Source organism: Xiphias gladius, chromosome 10, assembly GCF_016859285.1.
Source record: "Xiphias gladius isolate SHS-SW01 ecotype Sanya breed wild chromosome 10, ASM1685928v1, whole genome shotgun sequence".
Lineage (NCBI taxonomy): Eukaryota > Metazoa > Chordata > Actinopteri > Istiophoriformes > Xiphiidae > Xiphias > Xiphias gladius.
In genome coordinates, this window is record NC_053409.1 from 23,317,209 (window position 1) to 23,342,221 (window position 25,013).

General features: G+C 43.9%; 1 protein-coding gene across 1 annotated transcript in view; it reads right to left on the reverse strand.

The window, feature by feature from the left end:
- The window catches only part of atrn (attractin), a 132,636-nt gene that overhangs the window by 48,735 nt on the left and 58,888 nt on the right, over window positions 1–25,013 (reverse strand). The window contains exons 25-26 of the mRNA XM_040136426.1: window positions 21,108–21,169; window positions 3,495–3,573 (exon numbers count right to left, since the gene is read on the reverse strand). Of these exons, the coding sequence (XP_039992360.1) occupies window positions 3,495–3,573; window positions 21,108–21,169 (141 nt within the window). The remainder of the gene's footprint in view (window positions 1–3,494; window positions 3,574–21,107; window positions 21,170–25,013) is intronic.

The window sequence follows — 25,013 nt, forward strand, 5'->3', positions numbered from 1 at the left end:
CAATTCAAATTGTTTACCACATTACACAACCCTGACTAACGTGTTGTGAGACCCTACAATACTTGAAGCAGCCGGCGTCATAACCAAATAAGTGCATCGTGGCATGTTAACGCTTCATTACTTTTAATGTACATTAGAAAGCGCTACAGATGTTGGTGAAGTGTGATGCGGATTATGGCGACTTTACACGTAAAAGTGTGAATGTAGAAATCTAATTTTCCATGTATGTTTTTACATGGGAATTGCTTTAATAATAAAAAAGTATAATTTCTAGTCTGCGCATAGTTAGCAAAAACAAAACAAAAACAAAAACAAAAAAACCCATGAAGACATCAAGCGGATTCCATAAAAGCCATTTTAGCAAACAGCGCTGTCCTCCAAAAAGCTTTGCCAGGTGTTGGGAAGTTAAATATTGACCCCACAGTTTCCTGTAGCCCCCAGTCCTCTTAACAACGGCGCTGTGCTAATTTTGTTTAAAAGGTTAGCCTGTCGAGAGCCCAGCTGGAAAGCAGTGGCCGTGTGATGGAGAGAGGGCGGAGTGGGGGCAGGTGAAGGTGAGGATGTTGAGGGGCGTCCAGAGGTGAGGGTGATGACAGCGCGCTCGGGCGGCGCTGCAGCCAAAAGGCACTTCAGCCGGCGTGGCAAGTGTGAAAAGCACAAACCAAAAGTTCATCGTAAGCAGCACATTAGCTTGTATGCCCTCTGACACCGCCATACACCCGCATAGAGAAACACACTCCCGCGTGCACGCAAACCTTTCAGCCACTCGTTCAAAAGGTGGTCCAAACCTTCGGGGAACACACAATGAAAAATTGATTCTCTCTTTTTTTTTTTTAGTGGGTGACTATTCACTATGCAAAAACTGCACTCCCAGTGACATTTCAAAGTTTCCACATCACTTTAGATTGCTAACCAGCCGCAACAGGTCGGATAAACATTCATTCAGCCTCAGTCAGTCAAACATTGGGGTTACTTAGAGCTCATCCTATTTCCTGGACAAAGATAAAATGCCATCACAGTTACTTGGACAAAGGCTTTAAGAAATAACGTCTGCTGGCATCTCAGGAGGCATAAAACAATCACACAGGAGCTTTGTCAGGCCTGCTTTCTATCCATCAGTGTTGTGAATGTGTGTGTTTTTGGCGGGTTGGTATCACAATATATTTCACAACATTGTTTCCTGATCCACAGGTATATTGAAAACTTGATGTTTACGACTTTCTTCCTATGGATCAATGCATTATAAATATATATATATATATATCTCCAAATGTCTCCCAAAACACTAGAATTGTTTTGATTTTCGGTTTTCCAGAATTATTAAAAGACCTGAAAATTGTCTGTCATTGTCAATCATTTGTGGACCCTGCAGTGCTTCCCACGGTTTGAGAGATTGCTTTGGCATCCTCTGTACAGTCCTTTCAAAAAGTGATTGACTTTGGAGTGTTTTCAGCTGACTCAGCGTGACTTGAAAAACACCACGTGCTGTGCCATAGGAACAGTTAATTATGGTCAATGCTCTTCAGTAATGTACTTTCAATGGCTGCCGGCTGAAAACGAATTCTGTTTTGAGTGTTAGAAGCCCTTTGGTTTTAATAGATGTTCATGAACTCTGGAGTTTATACACATCCACAGGTTGACTTAATATGCACTGCATTTAGTGCTATTTAGATTACATTACTTTCTTGCTTGACTCAAATGAAACACCTGCAAATGCCAACTGCCCTGTCTATCCTAATGTTTTTAGCTGTATTTAATTTTAAAAGGAACGTATTTTAAATGTCTTACATGTGTGTTGAGGCGCTACACCAATTGATGATTTTACAAACCTAAAAAACAAGCTTTTAAAATTTCAATAGATGGAATTTATTCAGAAACAAAAGCGGTAGTGTGAGCTCTGCCCCCGTCTCGGTCAGCATTTGTGCTGCTGTTTTTTGAATGATCTGACTTTTATGTCATTTAAGGTTTTCTATGGGTAGTTTCAGAAAATACATTACAGCTGTCAAGCCTGTTATAGATAAAAACATTTATTAGCGTATTATTACCTGCCTGTCAGAAAAATTACTGCACTTTAAATGTGGATAAATAGGACAAAGTGAACAGATTGAGGCCCTGATGCTTTGTTCCCAGGATCTTAAACTGATGCACAGTGTCCTGGCTCCAGTAATTTATGCACTCTCTTTTGTGTTCAGTTGCAGGTAACTGTGTGCCATCCACAAACTGATATAATCGCTGTACTGAACTAATTACCAATAGGACCAATATCTCATCGGGTGAATCAGAAATCGGCACACTGTCTACACGGATAGAAAAATCAATCTCACCGAGAGCTTGCGTTTCATCGATGTTCATCCTGATTTACAGTCACAGGCAGCTCTATGGAATATATTTTGTCGCTAAAAAGAGGTGATTTGTGAGCACAAAGGTCATGGGGATTGCTTGTTGTTTGGTTTGTGTTTGGGTTAAGGCTTGTTGGAGTTTTGGGTTTGTTCGTTTGTTACATTTACCGGACAAATGTTGTAGGGCCGGGGATCCTGTGTGTTGTACCTCTGCTGTCCTACTGGTCATATGAACTGACAGTGTTTGCATATGAAGTGAACTAATGCTACAAGCGTTCAGGCTATGTCACTGCCTAAAAGTTGTAAGAACTTGTAATGTGTTGGTGTCTGCTCTTTGTCGGTTTATTAAACTGGGGATTTTAAACTTCATTCATGTAAACGTAACTCATTTTAATCTGAACTTTTAAGTGGTACTGGAGCCTGAAAGTGCTCAGCATTGGTGATCTCTAGCTGGCTTTACGGTTTTCCTGGAAGATGAGATGAGTTTACTTTTCAGCCAAATTTTTGCCCAGGTATTAGATATTAGCAATAAGAAATAACACAACAACTGCTGACAGTTGGTTGTTTGTGTTTCTTTATTTGAACAAAACTAATTCCATGTATTTAATCTATTAGGTAACTGAACGCCCACCAGAAAAAAAAAAAAAAACTGACTCTGATAGTGTCAAATGAGTAATTGGGGAGCTTACAAAGCATTTGATCTTTCCTGAGCAATTCTGTACCCACAACAGAAAAAAGTGGTTCATGGAAGTTTCAAGGGCAGAAGGAAGGAAGGAAGGAAAAAAAAAAAAAAAAATACAGGGCATCGTCGGTCAAGACTGAAGCGAAAAATCCTCTTAGACAGGCACAAGTCTGTTCTCCTCCATTAAAACTGTTTTTTGATCATATACCTGGTTGATTTAAGCTCATAAATTTAAATATATTCCCATAAAAGTTTGGACAGCAAAACCCATCAAAGTCAATCTGCTTATACCACCAAACGTGTCACTCCATGTGTTTGATGATGTGCAGAGATGCATGCTGCTGCGCTGGATGACGCATTTACCAAAAAAAAAAAAAAAAAAGGTACCTGCGAGTTTGTAGAGTTTTTATACCTCCAGCTGCAAACCCTCAACCAAGATCAGCATGCGTTGTGAGCGTGTGTCTAAGACCTACCTCCCGTCGCCGTGACGCCCAGCAGCTCTGTTTGATCTTCCAGACCACGGCGGCCACCAGGAGCAGGGACAGGAAGCAGCTGCGGACAGACAGGAAGAGGAGGAGAGGAGTCAAAAAGAGACCGATCAAGCCTCGGGGTCGTGAGGGACTACGAGTGCCACTGGCCTGCATAAATTAATCAATGAACACTGAATTCGTTTTCTTCAAAAGTATGCATATTCATGTGTGTTTTTGGTCTGACAGAAGAGGTAATTACAGCTCACTTCAATCTGTATTATTATTTAATAAGCTACAAGCCTGAAGCTTATGGGCCAGCCTTCAGCTTTTTTGCCTCCTGATGGAAAAAAAAAAAAAAAAAAAAAAATCGCAGCTGCTCTGCCATAGTAGGTACATCATTTAAAGTCGTTCTGACACAGCACTGCAGTTCGTCCTGCCTATACTGTCCATCGAACAGCATGTTACAGCAAGAGAAATGATCACCAATTGCCAGAAAAGAGAAGTTATTCAAATTTTTTGAATTTAAGACACGATTCCAAAACCCAGCCTGTTTTCGATACTGTACAAGAGGTGATCAGATACAGAATCAAAGCAAAAAAAAACGTCCTCACAGTTGCAGTACATAAAATACCTGAGAGTGATGTCACTAGTTCACAAGCTATGACGTGCGATTTCAAAGAAGGGCGTCAGGCAGGAGAAGCAGCTGCTGAGTTTTTCCCCCGTTATTCGTCCAACTGGCTGCTCCGCCCCCTGCCCACACCTGATTCCCTAATCCTCCCCTCTGCATGCGTACCACCCCCGCTTCCACTCGCCAGTTGTTGTTGCTTGTGGGTCCTGAGTTTTCTCAAACTGTGATGGTGGGCTTTCCACGAGCTGGCCAAGAGGTTGGACAGACCCACCACCCTTTCCTGTGTCAACACCTCTAACATGCATACACGTCCATTCACTAATATATTTACTTATTAGTGAGAGGTATATTTAATGGGCCTTCCTTTTTCTGGATCTTGCTGCTAGCTGTTTCTGTACAGTTCCCCACCTCTGAATTTTGACACTAAGTTGCATCTTTGTCATCTCGGTTTATTTTTTTCTGCACTATGTTCCTTTGGCTGGATATGATTTTGCAGCACTGTGGGATTTTTTATTTTTGCATGAGCACTTAATCTTTTTTTTCCTGCTCCATTTTCAGTGTTTTCCACATTTGTGCAAATAAAATATACAAGGAATCAAACCCTGAGTGTTCTTTGCACTCTACACAAAACCCCCTTGAGGTGATGAAGGTAAGGGTGACATGTCTTGGAAAGGTTGTGTGTGTGTGTGTGTGCGAGTGTGTGTGCGTGCGAGTGTGTGTGCGAGTGTGTGTGTGTGTGTGCGCGCGCGAGTGTGTGTGTGTGTGCGAGTGCGTGTTCCCTGGCTCGCTCCCATTCCCCTCGATGCTTTCACACTTGCACTTAGGAAGCTGTGAAGGAAACCACAAAAATAAAGACAAAGACACAGCAAACGTGTGTGTGTCTGTGTGTGTATCCGCACAAATACATCAGAGACAACATCTCCTGCCATCTGAACTTCATTCCCTGACTGTCACGCCTTTCCTGTGGCCGTCTGGCCCGGACTTCCTGTATTTCAGCTCACATCAGTGTTGGCGAGCGGCTTCTGATGAGCCAAGTGTCGGCACCCGTCAGCCAAACATTTTCACAGTTCGCTCCAGGAAAACCATCAACTGAAAAAATAGAAATGTGCACATTTAAGTTCTATGTCATCTAGGATGGCTCCTTTTTTGATGTGTGAACGCAAACACAAAGTCGCTCTGAAAACTAGACAACTGAGCAGCGGGACAGTGAAATATTGTGTGTATTAAGTTTTAACAGATTAATGAGCTAACTTTTAAATGTATGAAAACAAACTCCACCAGCAAATGCATCACTATCCACATAATACAAACTCAGCCAGTGCCATCACTGTTCACAAAGACAGTCTGCAACCACTCTAAACACAGCTGTTTTTAAATTCATCTCACCAGCAGCACTCGCAATATTTACAAGCTACTTTAAAATTCCTATAATTAACATCCCATCTTCACAATATTCCCAACCCCATGCATTCAAATGCTGAACGTTGCAGAAGAAAAACGGTTTGCAAACTGGGTGATTTTAATCGGTTTCTGTTTGAAGTTTGAGTCGCAAACGTGACTGTACGCACCACCACGTGTAGTAATTCAACTCAACACTGCTGACACGGCTGTCGACATGCACACAAGAGACCAGGTTACTCAGGAGGAATCAGGTAAACGGCACTGCGGTAGCCTGGTAGGATAGATTAGGATAGATTTCTTCCCGATCCCCGACCTTATGTTGGAAGCCTTGGTTACTTAATATAACCGTAGTAGTGCTACTAGAAACAATGTATGTGATTTTCTGGGGACAGACTATGCAATTGGGTCAAAGCTTTTCCTTACAGCACAAATGTGGGGGGATTTTACAAAAGGTCCACGTGTTCAGCAGTAGAAACCGTGTAATTTGGACCTGCAGTGTCTAATTTGTGCTGTTTTCAGTTTTCGTCAAAGACGCCGGGTGGAATTATTTTAAATGACACTCTGCCTGTCTGAAGTCTTTGTCCTACACAGTGACACCGACTACAGCCAGCTCAGTTACTCAAGTGCATGTAAACGCACCGAATTAAATCTGAATCTTTTAGTCTCTTTTCTATACCTTGGAAGGACATTCTTGCATTTCAAATCTGGACTAGAGTGAGCTGCTTAATTCATATTTACGATGACGTTTGTGTTTACTACCCAAAATTTACTGTAATTCAATTGAATTCTGTTGTCACTATTATATTTTCATACACATGTACGGTTTGATCTTAATTTTCTGAGTCAACATGTTTTGCAAAGCAGCAATATGCAACTCGAGAGCACCTGGATTGAACGGTGGGTAACGGGTAACTGTCTCTGATTGATTTCTGTGTACGTTTGACCACACTGAGGCTGAGAACTGCTGGCTTTGAACGTCCTAAATTCATTTTCGCTTTATTGTTTCAAGTGCAGCTGATTTCCTTCCTTTATTCAAGATCGCAGGAATAGTGTGTGTGAATTCTGTTTCAGAGGTTAGAAGGGAATTTAATTAGAAACTCCAAGTTGAATCATGATTCCAGCGGGACCCTCACAGATTTTTCTATAGAGCTTTACCACCTTTTCAATCTAAATGTCTTTGCCCATTTCAATACTGACTGTGATGCGCTCAGATCTTTATTCATCGCTCCCACACCCCTCCCTGTCCGACCGGCGCGACGCCATCCATTCAAAAAATTCCTTCATCTCTCCAGGTTGAAGAGGACTTAAGAGATCCATCCGTTCAGCCATCTTATTGATCTGGCTTCCTGCTCGCTGCTTAAAGAGTGACACGGTGTTAATGAATGACCAACGTGAATAGATATCAGCTTCACATCAAAAGGCCTCCCCTGCCCAGCAGGGTGGGAGGAAAAAAGAGAGAGAGAGAGAGAGAGAGAGAGAGTCAAAGGATGGGAGGAGAAGGAGAAGGAAAGACAAGGAGACAGAGGGAAATGGACAGTAATGGCCAGAGACAGAGAGAGACAGAGAGGTAAAGACTGATAAGAGGTTAGAAACTGCAAGCTAAAGTCAGAACAATGGAAAAAGTAAAAAGACAGAAGGAAACAAAAAGTAGACGGAGTCAAGAAAACAAAGACTGAAAGAAGAACATATAGGAAGTAACAACGGAGAGATGCACACAAAGACAAAGAGAACAGGACAAAGATAGAAACAGACAGAGCAGAGCAGCACGCTTCATTTGATCTCAACCTCCACAAAGGAAGATGGCCAAGTTAGTCAGGCTTCAGCTCTCCCCACCCCTCCATCGCACCCAGAGCTCCCACTCTCGCAGGGAATAGAGATGAGCATCCACCGGCAGATGCTGCTCCGCCACGATCGCACCTCACCTCCTCGTTTGAGGAGGCCACTGTCACATTAACCCAAACTCTGCTACCACTTTGTTCCACTTGGAGAATGAGGAGCAGGCAGAGCAACCGTCTGAGTCTTCCTCAGTGGAGCATCGAACAGTCCGTGGCGTCGTGAATCGGGTCCATCCCAGCCGGGGGAGTGACTGCTGTTAGCAGTCACTGTCAATATGAAACCGGTTACTGTAGCTTACAGGTCCAAGAAAGATACCGCGCCCAACCAACATCAAAATACCTGCTCAGAGGCTGCTTCACAGCTGCTAAATGCAAATATGGTTACTCAAGTAACTCGGAAAAGTGACTTTTATGGTTGGGTTTTTATTGATTTGCTCCTTGTTTAAATCAGCAACCTGCTGCACATCTCATCCATCAAGCTGTATTTGCAATTCACAAGAAGTAAAAAAAAAAGAAAAACGAAAAAAACAATACTTTCCAAGCCCCACCTTATTGCCTGTTTTTTGCCAAAATGTCTGTTGAAATTTCTGTTCCTCAGTTCACTGCCGAGATTCATGTAGCTTCATGCAGCCTGGAGGGTTACAACACCCGACACTCACTGCGAATAGACCCATCTCAACTAAAATCCACCTTGTAATTGAGCACATTCCGTCATCTCATGCTTTTTTAAACAGGATCGAGCTAGCTAACAAGTAGACCAAAAGTATGATGGCATGTTCAAGTCAGGTTGCATTTATTATAAAAATGCCTAAGGCGAAAATAAAAATGCCGAAAACAACTTTCTAAAAGGTACTTACAAGTATGATATCTGTTCCGCCTGCCCCCCCCCATCACAGCTATCTTGTCATGAATCATAATCTTGACTGAATCCTAATCTGCAAACACTGGCAGTCCAAAGGTAATACAGATCGAAAAGATCCGTTTTCTTCACATGAAGACAACTGGCTGACCTCCCGAAGAGACCGATATTTACCGCAGCTCCTCTAAGGATGCTTTTACATCCGTTACCGCCAACTTTTTCTTGAATTTCATGATTGCAATGAGTGAAATGGGGATGTCGCTTAACTGCGGCAATGTCCACACTCTATCTACAACATTTTTTCTCCTCGGACCTTCATGTAAAATTCAGTTTTATTCAACTAAATTTTTGGCATTTTACCTGATGATGAAGTGAGGACAGAAACATCGTAAAAATAAACATCTACTAGCGCTAGGATGGTGATGCAGCACGGTCTGGAAGATGGAAGGAAAGACTGTGTGAGACTGAAAGACAATCTGATCTGACACAAGGGTCATGAATAGGATATCAGTAAAAATGCGTATCTAAGCGGCAAGGACCGGTAAGTAACACATAACTCCTCATTCTGAGATGAGACTTTTTGACAGTCACACAGTCTTCATCTGGATTGATTTCATCTTTAATGGAAACTATTTTTCCTCATAACCTGAGGAAAAAAAACAAAACGGTCCCATTCTACCTGCTCCATAAAAAAGTCATGCCAGACAGGCTTTTTTTTTTAAATATATATATATTGAGGGGGGTCTTTGTGGATTTTTCTTGGTAAACAACCAAAGTTTTGTCTTTATTCAGTGATTCTCACCAGATCATATTGTGTGTATCCTGAAGGCCAAACAAACACATTCTGAATGCATTTCCTGCCTCACAAATCTCTTACAAAGCCTTTTACTGAATGTTTTCTAGCCGGCAATGTTTACTTTAGCTGGTGGTCTGCCTCTGCTCTTTTGATTTCCCCACTGCTGCCACCAACTGTTACTCCCTCTGCAGTTGGCAGAAATGCTTTAAGACGCAACACAAGCAATGTGTAGAGCTGCTTCAAAACCTTGCTTTGATTTACAGAGACCCCTAGTGGTTTAAAATTCAGATTCAACAAAACCAATTTATTGGTTTTAAAAGATACCACATTCTCAGTTTTTTTTTTTTTTTTTTTTAAATCAAGCCAGACACCAACTACCATGCAGAAAATATCATTTTCCTTCTGGCAGCTAATGAGGGAACAACAAGTCTTAAATGATGAAATAAAAAGATAAGAATAGTCATTTGGTACTCAAATTACGTTTGCTAAAAGGCATTTCTTTTACTTGCCATTTTGGTGCCACTTCATTTGCTCCATAAAAAGATGAGAAACAAACAAAATATGCGCTTTTACTATTCGGTTTCTTGTCCTGAGGTCATCATTGAACTATACAGACCATATGTATTTTAATAGACATAATGTACGGCATGTACAACAAAGCTCTAATACTGCATATTCGTTGCTTTAACGTGGTGTCATACCGGCTAAGTAGCTTTTCAGCCAGGCATTCGGCATTCCTGCCATCATCAACAGAAAACGCTGAAAATGTCAACGGAAACTCCCCGGAGTCATAAATGCATTTCAAACACAGAGGAAAGGAACAGGTAAAGAAGGAGAAGCTTGAGAAATAAGCTTGTACCTGAAGCTTTACTGACTTGCAACCTAACTGGAGAAAATTTGGAGAGAGGAAGAGACATACACATCTTTTCCCCACTCTCAAGCTTGATTCTGTTTTGAAAAGCATTATCAGGTTAAATTCTTCACGGTAATGATCTAGCGTGGGTGGTATTCTTGCAAGAGACGGTGTCTCATACTACCCCTATCCTGGGCAAAATATGGTCATTCATGTCATGAGGTAGAATGAGTGAGCCCAAGCTCAAACCTGAAACACACCGTCTTGGTCGAGCTGCTCAAAAGACCGACAGTGGGAAAACATGGCCAAGGAATGCATATGTAACTGAAAAAAAAAAATTGACACAAAGAGTGTACACGTCCAACCTTTATTGATCCAATCAGGTTAACAACTGATTTGAGGTTTCTGTTTCAGTGGCAGACCAAAGTGTGGAAGGAGAGCTGGAGAGAGTGTATTATAGCCACGAGCTGCTGAGGCCCGAGAGGTGAGCACTGACGTGTCATTGGCTAACCCGACAGCAAAACAACAGCCACGGGGCAAACACCAACAGACCAGCTCTGTTGTCTGCAGCCATCTGAATACTAATCCAGCTGCCGGGGCGCCTGCTTTTACTCTCGGGAGGAAAATTAAACCTGCTCACCAGCCAAACGCCGTTTCATTTCCACCAAGGCCGATAAGTTTGTCCACTGAACCACACACTAACCGGCAGTTGCTCAGAGGTCCCATTCTCTCACTAAACCTTGGAGCACCATTTGGGGTGGGACGCTTCCAGGAAGTGTAACCCCCCTGAAATAGAAGCCGGGCTGAGCATCTCACAGAATACAAATTTCTGTATAATCTCTGCAGCTTTGTATTGTTTGTTTATTCACTCCCCTCACAATGGGAGCTGGAAAAAAGCGACTACATTCCCCCTTTTATGTTTGGTAAAGGAGACAAAAAGCAAAATCTAATTTGGAATGATCTTAAAAGCAGGATGGCAGACTTGCAACCAAAAAAGAAGCATGCTGCTACAGTGTGCGCACATCCTGTCTCGCTGAACTTATTGTTTTTTTACACAGCCTTGTTCACTACCCCTGGTACCAATTCCTAGATGTTAATTAGTTACAGATTATCAGATTTGCCAGTGGCAGTTATCATTTCACCTCTTAAAATTTGTTAAGATGACGGGCAACTAATTAAAACTGCAGCTCTTGTGGTCTGAAAATTGCAATTTTTCAAAATTGTAAGTTGACTGAAATAACCATTAGTCATTTTATGCTAATACACATCCTTTACACGGTAAATCTGACCACTGCAGCTGCAATGAGTGTACTAATAGTTACTTATAGGAAGACTGTTTGCTGGTGAGAACACTGCCTGTCTGAGATATAATCTAGGAAACGAAGCAGCAGTGGTGACAAAAACTCAGCTGCAGTGAAAAAAGGGACAGAAGCAGCCGGGGGAATGTGAGGATTTAGACACCATTTGCTGAATAAAGGAGCAGATTCCCTCTAAAAACCTCCGAAAGCCGAGGCTTCACACTGTTCTTTCTGAACAGGTAAAGATCTGACCAAAAAACAATGAACTGAAGAAATAAGGGCTGCACCACAAGTCATGTTATATTTCAGAAAATCCTGCAATAGGGCCTGGTGCATGAGAAGTCCGACGCCACTGTATTTTTTCCCCCACAGGCATTTGCTTTTTGCTCGTACAAACTTGTCGAAACTTATTTCGACAGAAAAGGCAACAAGGGGCCCGACAGCGCACGCAACGGGCACGGAGGGAGGGATCGGACACGAGGCTGATCAGATGGGAAGAAAAGACTTTGCCTCCCTCTCGGGACACCCCAGGTGCGCATTATGGCCCAGTTCACGTTCCTGTCTCTCTCCTCCCCACTCATTACAGGTGAGGAAGAGGAGGAGGAGGGAGCGGACGCTGCGAGTCAAACCGACTGATCCGACTCATTTATTATTAATTGAACGCAGAGCAGCTTTCAGCATCATGCGGACCTATCAGGGAGAAGGTTTAGTCATGAGGCTCGGGTCTCTCTCTCCGGCTCCTCGCTGATGACCTGACAATGAGGTCAGATACAAAGAGAGAGTGTTAAAGAATGCAAGAGAGAGGAGAAAGGGAGAAAAAGGGAGATGGAGCAAGAGGTGGGGGAGAAAGGGGGAAGCGAGAAGGAAAAGGGGCAGCGGGAAAAGAGAGCAGGCCGGGGAGGAAGATGAAGAGAAGGTTGGAAATATGGAAGGAATAAGAAAGGCAGAGGGTGGGAAGAAGAAAAAAAGAGCACGAGAGGAGGAAGGAAGAGATTGAGAGTATACTTTGGTAGGGAGGTAAACGGAGAGGCACTGATGCAGCAGCAAAGGTTCAGATAAAGATGGAGAGAGTGAGAAACTAGAAAGCTTAGAGCTGAGGAGATTCTGGCACAGCGCTGGCGGCAGCCACTGCTGAGTGCCCAGGGAGGCCCCTCAGGACAGGCAGGCAGCCGGCTCGAGTGTGTGTGTTGAGTAGCTCTCTGCCTCCCTCTCCCTTGCTCGGGTGTCTCCGGGGAGGGAGAGGGAGAGCAAGCCTGATGTCAGCCAACACCCCAAGGAGCAAGCTGAGGGCAAACACATCACCGAGTGTGTGCGAGCGTTAGTGTGTGTTTGAAAGAAATGATTGGGGAGCTGTGAGTGTGTGTGAACACATGAGAACATTTTAATAGTATGTACAGAGAGTGTAGGAAAAGTAAGGAAAAGAGAAGAGCTGCAACTAACTAACAACTAACAATCGTTCAGATTGGATTGGATTGCTCCAACGGGGGCATGTCTTAGTGAATACAGAGAGATACGGAGCTGCACTCACACGTCATTAGATCAGAAAAAGGACGAGGACAAATGAACTTTCACACTCATCTTTCCTACATTGTTTCATCCTAAAAATGTTCAAAAAGGGGAAAACTATCCTTAAAAAAAATGAATACAATTTTATGTAACAGAACTTTCCCATCCTGTTATTCATCTTACGACCCCTCGGATGGGTCCTGACCTCCATGTTGGGAAACAGTGGTTTAATCTATAAACTGTAAACAAACAAAAAAAAAAAAAAAAAATCTATCTATACTATGTTTAAGCACCTCAACCTTTAAAAAAGTTTGAACAAAGTTGGCTTGATAGTTGGATGAATGGATGAAATCGCAGCTAAGTTCAGGTCTTGTGCTGCAGAGTCCTCTACACTCTGTCCTGCTGTCAATCACCTATCACCCATCCTGTCACCTCAGCCGGTGATGCTGACGCAGGCTGACGTTTGTACACAAACACTAACTTGTGTTAGAGGGAACAGGAAGCATGTCCGCTCCACGGCACGTATCACAGTTGGGGTCGCTGTCACGTTCCTTTTTTTTAACTAACTGCGGCGATGGATCTCTTTCCGAGTTTGAGCACAGAAAAGCTCTGTGTTTGATGACGAATCCACTAAGACCACATACCGCGGGGGAAATAACTGAGAATGATCTGTCGTTAGTAAAGCAGTCGCTAATTCAATGGAATCTGGAATTGATTGTCTAGAGCTGACCCCCAACTCTTGCACTCATGCAGACTGCAGTCTGGAGCTTTGAAGAGAAAAAGACCCAGATGCTGTGTGTTTGTGTGTGTGTGTGTGTGTATGTGAAGGACAATCATACAGCTGAGAGGACACACGGCGCCGCTGAGTGGCCAGCTGCCTCCTGTGTTTGAATATTGAGTGTTTCTCAGTGCATACATGTGTGTGTCTGAGTGTGTTTGTGTGCAAACAACTGTGTGCATCCGAGAGAACTTCTGTGCCAACGTCCAAATCTGCAGATGTGTTTAAAAGGCTGAGTAGTGAGATGATGATCACAACAACAGAATTATTTATGTTCTGTTGCAGGCCACTTCCAGCTGCCAAAATATGCATGAGTTGCCACTTGGTTGTGCTCAGAGCCTGGGGCCAACACAGGGAGTCCCAAAACGATGTTGTGTGGCTGGGTAGGTGTGCGCATGTGCGGGTGGCTGTGCAGCCATATGTGAGAGCGGTCGGGTCTGCATGATGGTTGGGTACCAAAACAAAAACAAAAAAAAACTGGTAGGAAATGGCACAAGTTCTAAAATGATAATAAATCCAGGCACTTAACCTCAGTTTGTGTAAATGGGTGACGCTGATCCGCAAAAGCTAAAATCAAGAGAAGTACAGCATCCCAATAAGCACTGCCAGATGCTAAAGATGCAAGTTTGCCTGAAACATCGAACCTCTCTCTCTCTCATATATATATATATATATAATATATATAATGTATATAATATATATATATATATTTTTTTTTCTTTTCTTTTTTGTTTTGGGGTGCCATCCTTCTCTTGATTTTGGACAAGTTCTAGTTGGACCAGTTCCTGGACCCAACAGCAAAGTCATTTTCAGCGCTTTCCTATAGTGTCCATTTGACGGTTAGCTACACTAAAATAACAAAGCATTTGGAACTTATGAATAGTAGAAATACTTCCTATAGCAATGCTTTACAGCGAGGTTATGCAGAGTAACTGAAAACAAAACTAGGGCTAGTGAGGGCTACGTATTTGTGATTTGGGTGAACTGACCATTTAAGATAAAAACACCCGTGCTGCCGATTCGAATATACAAAGTTTTTCAGTGCCCCCCTACCAGTGCTCTGAAACACATGTCACAGGGAGGCTAGCTAATTAGCTAGCTTGCCCAAAAGCATAATTTTAGCACCGGTATCATTAAAAAAACAACAACTGAGAATGCAAATGAAAGAGCGGGCAGACCGCTGTATAACCAGGAGACAGACCCAGTGGTGAAAAGCCATGGTCTGACTGCTGCAGCTTAAGCTCAAAAGGTTAAAGGCCTGGTTAGGGAGGATGGAAGGCCGGGTAGAGGGGGAGTTGAAGGTGGGAGGCAGAGAGAGAGGATAAGAGCGACATACATGGCTGGGATGCTGAACTCAATAGACCCGGGAGTGACGCCACTAATCACGTCTCTGCTCTAACGAGGTAAATGGTTCAGGCCAAGGTCAGTGAGTGGAATAACACTGCTGCTCGCCCTCTGCTGCTGCATGCGGATGCTAGTGTGGTAGTGACGGTGGTACTCGGGGTTCTGATAGTGATTAGGAACCGCCGTCAGGTAGATTTTGATGACGGTGCCAATATACTGAAAATGCCAACTGAACGTAATCACGAACACACACACAAAAGGCTAAAGAACTCGTGACAAAGTTGCCTACAGAACAACAGCAGTGAAGACCGGCGCCTCAGATGTTGACAAAAAACAGCCCCAAGTGAAAGCTCATCTTCACTCTGATGTAAATTTGACTCAAGCTCGTCGTTGTCCCAGAAGCGAGAATTTAAGTCTCCTTGATGGCAGCAGGGTGATTCATTCACATCATCAAATCCCAGCCAACCACACACCCACCTGCTGGTACCCCATCTTCTAAATGCCTCTGCCCCAACCAAATTACAACCCCCCCGTTCAAACAGCTGGGAAAGCAATAGAAATCACCAATCATTTTAACTACATAATCGTGATAACACGGCGCAAAGTGGGGTGAATGATGTTTTTTAAATGTGTTTCAGATTTTAATAATTTGTCTCAAATAGGATGACATTTTTCAAGGGTGTTGAGGCTGCCTGGCACCGATTCACATGAGCTCTGTGTTGGTCACAACTGGTGCACAATTAGGTTGTCAACTGATTTGAAAAGACTGGGATGTTTTTTCGTGGTGCCATAGATAATGATGCCGTCACAAAATCCTGTCAACAAAACACGTGGAAAGACATGAACCCACAATGCGTTAGTCCATCTCTCAATACTTAGCAACTCCTAACCCCGTCTGTGGTGCTCAGCCCCAAGCCTATTGGTTCCTACTGAAGACATACAGCTTTTAAAAAAGTGTCCTACAACAGTAGGGCGTTGTAGTTTCTAGCAACTGTCACTCAAACAGGACTTAACAGTGCATTTGTTGGGGACCATTTCTCTGCGAGGGATTAGTATACATTTGGTCCTCAAGTGAGTATTGCAGCAGCAGGATGGTGTATGCGGGACTGTCTCAAAACACACCTTAGTGCCCGACCGGTTCATATACTGGTGAGTGAACGACATGATTGGCCTCATGCACTGATCTTGAGAGAGATTTCATATCGCAAGAACCATGATCATAATCACAAATGACCAAATTACCAGTGTCTCAAGAAGCTCTGGCAGGTGCAAGTTTTAGCCGCAGCCTGTTGATTTCACCAGTTATGACAACCGTCGCTGGCAAATTTACTCTGCTTCAGCCAAGTAACTAAATCAATTTTAAAACTAAAAACAATCTGTGTGTTGGTGAAAAAAGAAAAAGAATCTCTTGCCTGTTGTCTGGTTAATATGCTCACTTACTGCTCATTTGCACCACAAAAGTAAGCTCCACCACAGTGGTTAGTCCCGATGGAGAATGCTTTTGCTGTATTAAGACCATACGCTATGAGAGTCGGGGAACGAAGTGAAATCCCGTTAACTTCAGGTGAACTTCAGGACTGGGGATTTTGCCGTGTAGTCACTCTACAAAAGACACTGATCACAGTCTGCACGGAGACAAGGGTCGACTGCAGTAATTTGTAACTCTTTCTTTGTGCATATGACATGTGAGTATTGTATTAACATAGACTTGAAATCAGAACCTATTCTTTAAGAGTCTGAGGAAACACACTCAAGTATGTATGACTAAGGACACTTTAGGGGTTCTCAACACTGGTAGCAGCAAGGGTTCATGTCCCACGGGGACCACTCATGTACTAAGAATATACAGTAAGGACTCGTGTCGGATGGAAGTGCCCACAAAAAAGCACGACTTCTTTTAATATTCGCCGTCAAGCAGCACAGATGTGCCGCAGAGGTAAGCTCTCAGAGGAAGCGGAATATTTCTGGGACATCGGGCCTCAGTGCCGCGCCGACTACGAGAACGTTAAGTCCAGTTTTTCAAGAACTAAACACCACAGAGGGCCGACATGTGGGCGCAGTATTTTAGAACAGTAGTTCAGAAACTGTCACTTTTATGCATCCATCAAAAATAAAAATAAACAGAGGTCCCAGTTCTGCAGATGAGAAAAGCTGAGGGTTGTCTCAAAAACTGTCAGTTTTCCCGCTGCTTCTTAACCTTGTTCTTTTTCTGGAATTTCAGCTACATCAAAACGTTATATTTCCTGTTTTGCCCACACTGCTGTAAAATGGTTAATTTTACAGATCTCAGAGCTACACTGAAATATCTGTACTTGGCTGAATAGGACATTAAAGTGTTCTTGCATAATTCTGTTAATTATATATTCAAGTACCATTAATTCTCCAAGACACGCGGGGATGTCAAGTCCCACTTTCAAATGCACCTTTGCTGAGCTACTGCTGAACATTTGCTTCGTAAACAAGAAGAGAAACTATTTAGAAAAGATAAACAAACTTTTTTTTTTTTTTCCCCCTTTTGAAGGAACTCATAACTAGTTGGCTGGGGGAGAAAAGATGATGTATAAAATCAGACTTCAAAAATAGCCTCAGCTGCAGTAATATTTCCATGACAAATATGTCCCAGCATGCATTATTAAAAAAAGGTGCATTTTATGATAGCTCTTTAAGCTTCCTCCATCCAGCAGTTTGGACTTATGTAGCCAAGAAATTTGTCATTCAGGTCACTATTACTTCAAAGGGCGCTCGCTTCGGCAGCATCCAAGTTTAAAATTAAAAACATGACAGCTTGAGAAAAGAAACATTTCCAATGCGTTTCCAAAAACGTTTTGGAAATTTCTCCAGAAATTCTCCAGGGCCTTTCCAGGCCTGGACGAAAACTCAGCTAGAGACAAATTCTGTAAAACATTCAATTTTCAAGAAACGGTGGGGCTCTGCAAATCTCTGACTTTGCTTGATTTCAAACAGGGAAAAAGTTTTTAATTCACTTTTAAAAGCCATGATTCACAAGAAATGAGTCCACAGCGAGAAACTGCTGGCCAGCTGGATGTGAATATGTGAATGCATCTGTTTGCTGCTACAGCTGATGTTTAATGCATCGGTTTTGTGGCTGGAGAATGCATGTGGGGGTATCTGTGCTGGTGCTGCAGATAACGGGATGGCACCACCTTCATCTGTCCCCACGGGGAACATGGCACAGAGAGAGAAAGAACTGAGAGTGAGAAAGAGTGAGATTAAGACACAGAGAAAGTCGGAGTGAAGAAAAGCAAACAATTTTCACGTTAATTAGCATCCCTCTCCTCCCCTGCAACACAAACAATGCAGCGCCCAAAGAACCAGGAGCAAACAGGGACAAGGCTGCGAGCTCGCTAACTTTAGGTCTCTACTCATCTGTGCGGAATCAGTGGCAGGCAGCTCACACACATCAAAAAAGACTGAGCTGTGGGATTAAGAGCAAGTCAGAGGGAGTGGTGGGAGGCTGGGAGGAAAGAAAACAGGGGAAGGAGGGGATGGAACAAGGGAGACAGACCGAGGGAGGGGAGCAAGGAACAAAAAAAGAGGAGGCAGAGGGAGCAATGGAGGAGGAGAACACAACGGAAGATGGTGAGCCAGAGATGAAAGGAAAATTATAGGAGGGGAGCATGAGGGGGAGGGAAAGAGGGAGATGGGAGAGAGGCAGGGGAGAGGCAAAGCGAGGGATGGAAGAAGAGGGGGAAGGGGGAGGAATAAAGGGAAAAATGATGAGTGAAGGAGGGGTAGGGAAGGAGGGAAGGCGAGCAAGCGAAGGAAAAAGAAAGAAAAAATAGGGCAAGACGATAAAAAGTTGACGGATAATGTAAAGAAAAAAGATGGAGGGAGCAAGTGAGAAAGAAAGAAGAGAGACAGTTTCTCTCCTTATGGATTGCCATGATGCCTCCCTCCTGAACACAGCAGGCACGGGCTCCATGCTTTGAACGCGGACATGCAAAGGTCCAAATGCTGACGCGCGTGTATAAACATACCAGCATCATGGGCGAGTAACTGCAGGGTCAGCATTTGTGTGCAAAGGGGGCGGAGGTGCGTAACGGCACTTGTGGTCCTACTGCTTTTAATGCTGAATACCATCCAGAATAAACCTCAGCCAGGAAGTTGATATAGTCAGTCGGTGCTGAAACATACTGTATTTGAACACCAGTGTATTGGAAAAGGCTGGTTACGAAACAATACAAAAAGAATCCTTCAAATCAGCTCTATCAAATCTCTCCGCCTTTACATGGCTGCTGGATCAATAAAGCAGCATGACTTGGAATAACTAGCTATTTTTTCAGGACAATGCGGAAGGCACACAAGCATGACAAGGTCCTACAGCTGTCCTCTGGGTAGCAGACACACACACACTCAAACAAACATGTAGGATATTCAAGAGAAGTAGATAAGCACACATGCAGTCAGACATGCAAGGGACACACTTGTTTACCCAGTATTTGGCCCTGCTCATTTCTAAAATCAATAACACATTACACCAGTTCCCGAAGAAGTGAAATAGAGGCCTGGGGATTCATCACAACTCAACGCATGCACGTGCGTTCGGCCCTGGCAGCACAGCCATCATTACATGATCTCCATCATTAGCAAGCAGCATATTGCTCTGCCAACAATCCCTGGGAAATGTAGTTTATATTCCAGTCAAGATCCAAGGCCGATTCACCCCGATATATCAGATGTGTCACAGGAAGATGGCGCGAAGTGATGCACACACACTGCGCTTCCGTCTGCAGTCTCTTCAGTTTTAAATATTGGACTGGCTGTAAATATCACACAGCGGCAGTGGGCCGTTGAAGCGGGCAGAGACGGAGACTGTATGTGATAGTGACATACAGTGAGAAGAAAACGGCAAGGGGAAAGCTGGCTTCAAAGTTAGCCGACCAGGCTGTCAGGCAGAAGGCCGACAAAACCCCAGATCATGTTACTATTAATGTCTTTAAACGGTGCCAGTGTCTTTTAAGCCGCATCGTCCTACAACTTCTGCAGATGGCAGCTATAGACTGGTTGTGTCCAGGGACCTACGGCAAAACTGTGTTGGAGCTGCCCTAATAAACATGTTTACCTTAACAGTGGATCAAACAACTGTCTACTGTTAAGGCTGTCACCTGTGGTAAGGAAGCCAGAGAGAGTGATCGGCCCGACTCCGCAGTTACCCTCAGCTCTAACAAGGCTTCGGCATTTTTTTTCAGCTCCTTGTTTTGGTTTGAGACTTTGCTGTTGTTTCAGTCTCTCAGCTCTCCTCGGTGTCCTTCCCGCCCGCAGCAGGCGGCTGTTTTCGGCGAAGAAGCTCTGATAAAAGCACCACTCACTGCCTGCGCAGCACCGGAGGGCAGGCGGGCCGAGTTAGCGACTAGCCGGCGAACATAATGAAGCATTTAGCAGCCGCCGAAGCCGATGCCTCCCTCCAGTAAAGATGAACACAGGGCAAGAGGGAGGGTGAGTCTCGCCCTCCCGTTCACTGTGTCACCAGAGACATGGCATCCACTGGATTGATAAATAAGCAGCTGTTTATTATCGACTTCGTAAGTTGATAATATCTGAGTGTTGTGTAAACAGCTTGTAAACAAATGCAGGTTCAAAGCTCCGCTAATTAAATCAAATCAAAACAAAGGGGTCATCTGCACCGGCAAATCCACGGTCCCAGAGTGAATCATAAAACCTTCCAGCTCTACGGAGCAAATTAGCTTCTGTAAGTGTTTTTAATTGGGTTTTGTTGGGAAAAATAACGTTGCCCCGCGTCTGCTGCCGTGGAAATCTAGCCCTGAAAGCCACACATTGCTTTTACAAACTGTACGTCGGGGCTACGTGTCTGTCTCGCTTCGGCTCGGCAAGGTGGGTGACTGACAGAAATCACACGCTGCTGAATCGAATGTGAACACGTTTCCAGGAGATACTGGGCCGGGTTAACCTACATACACCGCACAGAGCAGAAGAGATTTTTCATAGACTTCTTCTTTTCCTTCTTTTCTCTGGTAGACTACAGAGGTGCTACAAACAAACAAACAAACAAAAAAAAAGAGCGGGCCTGTTCTCGTGTGTGCATGATGTCGGTAAATAAAATAAACAAGAGGGAGTTGCATGTGTTTGCATTTGCCTGCTTGTGCAGACAGCTAACCAGTGAGCTGCGCTGCTTGTTCATAGTAATGGCTGGTGCACAGGCACAGCGGAGCAGCTCTGGTGATCCATCACTACGGTTCACACACACACGTGCAGAGGGAAACTGCAGCCACTTGAACACTAACACATCTGTGGTGTGGAGTCGGTGGATTGACAGAACGGCAGAGGCGAGGTGCTCACCTGAAGAATGTGACAAAGAACTGCACCAGGTCCATGAAGTTACTGTGCTGGGAGAAGGCAATCTGTTAAGAGAGAGAGAGAAAAGGACAATGGACGGCGTCAGGAATCTGCTTTAATAAGGGACATCTGAAAACGGGGGGTCAGCATTATACACTCATATATGCAGGCTTCAGACTGGAGTCGACCTTGTAGATCTGACAAAAGGTACAGAAATGAGCAGCAGGGATGATGCTGCATCTGCTCACAAAGCTAAACAGTGCATATGGTATACTGCATATGACATTTATGGTTCTGTGTGTTAACACGTGCTTGTGCCTGCGTCGCCTCGTGGCGTGTACGTGTGGTTTGTGTTTGGCGTTTCTGTTTTATTCACAAGTTCAAATCGCTGTCTCAAGATAAGGAATTTCCAAGGGGTTTTGTTTTTTTTCGCTCCCTAATGGTACCCACAAGTCCTTGCTCTCAAGTACCGGGAGGTTCCCAGTCTGCCTGCTTATCTGCGTTCCAGACTACGCGCCCGTCAAAGCGGCAACACACCAGCTGCCCGCAGCCCGCACAAAAAAACAGAACTCATTCCTGCACACGTGGGCAGGAATAATCACTATGCAATCACCACAAGAGCAATTGTACTAACAACATCCTGTCTTAATAAAGGTTGCCAGGGGTAACTCCTCCTCCTCATCCTCTCTACGCTTACGCCTACACCCCCCACCCCCCATAAAGATGCCCCGCAGTATTTTTGCAACAACCCAACACTGCCTCTCTCTGGCAGCACTGAGGTACTGCACCCCCTGCCAGAGGCAGAATTCCCCTCACACACTTTTTCCTCTGAGGTGACACCTTAGACCAGAACTCATCACCGCTCCTGCTTATTATTCCTCGGCAAAGCAGGGATTTGCATACAATTCCACGGGAAAAAAGAAGCGGGGGGCTGGAATAAAAAATTAAAAAAAAAAACGACAAAAGCCAGAAATCCCAGCTGTGTGCATGTCAGATTAGTCCATGAATACTTAACACGTGATCAAGAATTAGAGTATATGCATGAGAAAAAAAAACTGTATAAATCTACAGTGACTTTACACAAGAACAACATGGGGCCAAAGGCATTGGCCTCTGCGGTGAGTTGACGGTGGGGTGTGCGGGTTTTGTGAAGGGCCCAGGATCTAATTTACTTGTGCAGTCAGCACCATCTGGCTCGCTAATGTGTTGCCGTTGATTACTGCTGAGCGCCGAATCCTCAGTGTGATCATTTAGATCCAGACCGCTGAACACTGAAGAGAAGCTCGGGGTGCCAGTACACCCAGAGAAAACTTTCGAGGAGACCACAGCAGCGAGGATCGCGGTAGGTTTTGTGCGTTAAGTTCCCTGGCCATCACAGCGGACCGGCTATGGCGCCGATGCTGCCAAGACCAGGTGTTTGATGTCAATCTGGGCACAAATAGGCCGTTTACGACTGCGAGCCTTCACAGAGTGACGCAGCTTTACTGCAACAAATGATTACTTCCATTATCAGTTACATTCTTTTATTTTTATTTTTTATGAATTGACTGGTTTCGTCTACAAAATGGCTTTGTAGAAACTGGTTGTTCTCTCTGCTGGCTGCCGATGTTTTGGGCTATTTTAGAAACTTGATGTGCAGTCTTATTAAGTTATTGCTTTGGATTTGTCCGATTTATTTTTATGGTTCGATGGCCATGAAGGCTCTTGTTAGGATGAAACTATCACGTGATTGTATTAGAAATGTAATTGATGACTTTATAATCTCATTTCCGTGTAATTCTGATTCTGTGGAATACTTTGTGTCATTGTTTATTGCTAACTATCTTGGCCATAGCAGAGATTTCTAACCCCAGTGAAGTGTTTTGGGTTAAAATAAGGTTTATAAAAAAAAAAAAAAAAACCCCATCAGAAGTCTTCCGAGCCCAGGGTGACATATTCAATTCTTACGTCCAACCAGCAGTTGACTGCTCAAATATATTCAAATTACAGTGATATAAAACCAAAAAAAAAAAAAAATCACATTTCAGAAGATGGAATAATTTTTTTTCTTAACAAGAGAGCACAGAAAATTCGGCAGTGGCAGGTTTAAAATGAAAACGAGATGTGGACAGCCGTAAAAACACCATTTTTACTTTTCCCCCTAATACTTCTCCATCACTCTTTTGACATTACAATCCAAAATACTCTCAGGCAGTGGCTCCACCCGTCCTGACTCTGTTCACCTCCAGGGCTTCTCCAACAAAAACATGTACCCCCCACAAAGCACTACTTCGAGTTTGTAAGAAGCCCGTCAGGTACCTGCAATTAACACAGAATCGTTTGGAGGGAATTTTTAAACTTCCGGCACCCATGAATGTAAACGGGAGGAAAAAGTGAAAGGATTAAAGAAAAACTACCGGAGATTATATGACACCGTGAGTGGCAGGGACTCTTTTAAGAGGATAGTTTAGAATTATTTAAAAGGAGCCTTTACAGCTGGTGTGCGGTCGACCGGTGTGGTTGGCGACAGGGGCCTAACAACGCCACCTACTTGTCTGAGTGATTAGAGGCACACAATGCTCTCATCTAATGACACAATAGCCCCCCTATCAAGGTCAACGCTAACTTCCTCAACACAAAAAAAAAAAAAAGCAATGATGGTTGCTTCTGCGTCATGTCGACACCGCATAACTCCCATTTTGAAAAATACGAAGGAGCCGTCACGCCGAGAAGATGTGCGACGACAGTTATTGTAGCGGCTAATCTCAGGCATTAGCCGTGTGTGGTGCTTTGTCACAGAGAGGGCAGGCTGCCGCTGGCGGCCCTCGGTGACGCTCTCGTTATGTGCCCAGCAGAGGGTGACTCTTTAGGGGCTGCAAAGGATCTTGCAGCAGCGCCTGTCAAGCCTGCCGCCGGGCATTAAGACTTGAAAATATCCTGCCTTTAATGGCTCCTGACAGCCGCTCGCACCGCGTCGGAGTTTTGAAGGAAAGCGTCGTTATCGGTGCGAGGGCGGGCTGCTCAACAGGTTCCACAAAAAAGGAAAGGACGGAAGGAAATGGTATTTTCAATATGCTGGAGCTGGAATATGTGTGTGTGAGCTACTTATATGCATGGGGGCTCATGTGTAGCTTCTAATTTGGCCATGTGCCAGACAGTGCGTATTATGGAACATTCTTTCTTAAATGTAATGGTGAAAACGGAGGGAAAACTGGTCGAGCCACCAGCCAAATGCAGATTAATGTTTTCCTGTGACAGGTACGTTTTTACTCTGGGAGTGCAATAACCCGCCATCCTTTAGAGGTTTAAAGATTCTGTTTTTTTTTCCCCAGAAATATTTTCTGCATATTTTTAAAATACTTTTTTAGCAATGCTAGCGGCGTGGCGGTATGGATGGCAGTATGGGCCTGTCTGTCTGTCTGTCCACCATTTGGGTCCAGATTGAATTCACCGAGTATAGGATGGATGGATCAAATTTTGAACGGACGCTCGCAGTTCCCTGGTGTATCCTACTGACTTTGGTGATGCCCTGACTTTTCCACTAGCGCCACCAGGAGGTTCAACCTTTTGTTTTTAGTGAAATGCCCCGACTTTTGGGTGGAGTTGCCATGGAGTTGCGTACGTTTGTGACTCCCTCAAGAGAAATTATAATAACTTTTACTTTTCATCAAGGTCAAAGTTTCAGGTTTGTGCAATACTTTGTTTTACGATACCTGCAAAAGTAATAATATTTCCATCCGCCTCAGCTGCACTCTGTCTTTAGCGCTAATTAGCAAATGTTAGCATGCTAATGAAACTAAGATAAGATGGTGAACGAAGACGCACATGATAGCGGCTAAACATCAGCTTTAACGTTAGCATTGTCATCGTTAGCATGTTAGCATACTGATGTTGCATTTAGCCCAAAGCAGCACTGTCAAATTACAGCCC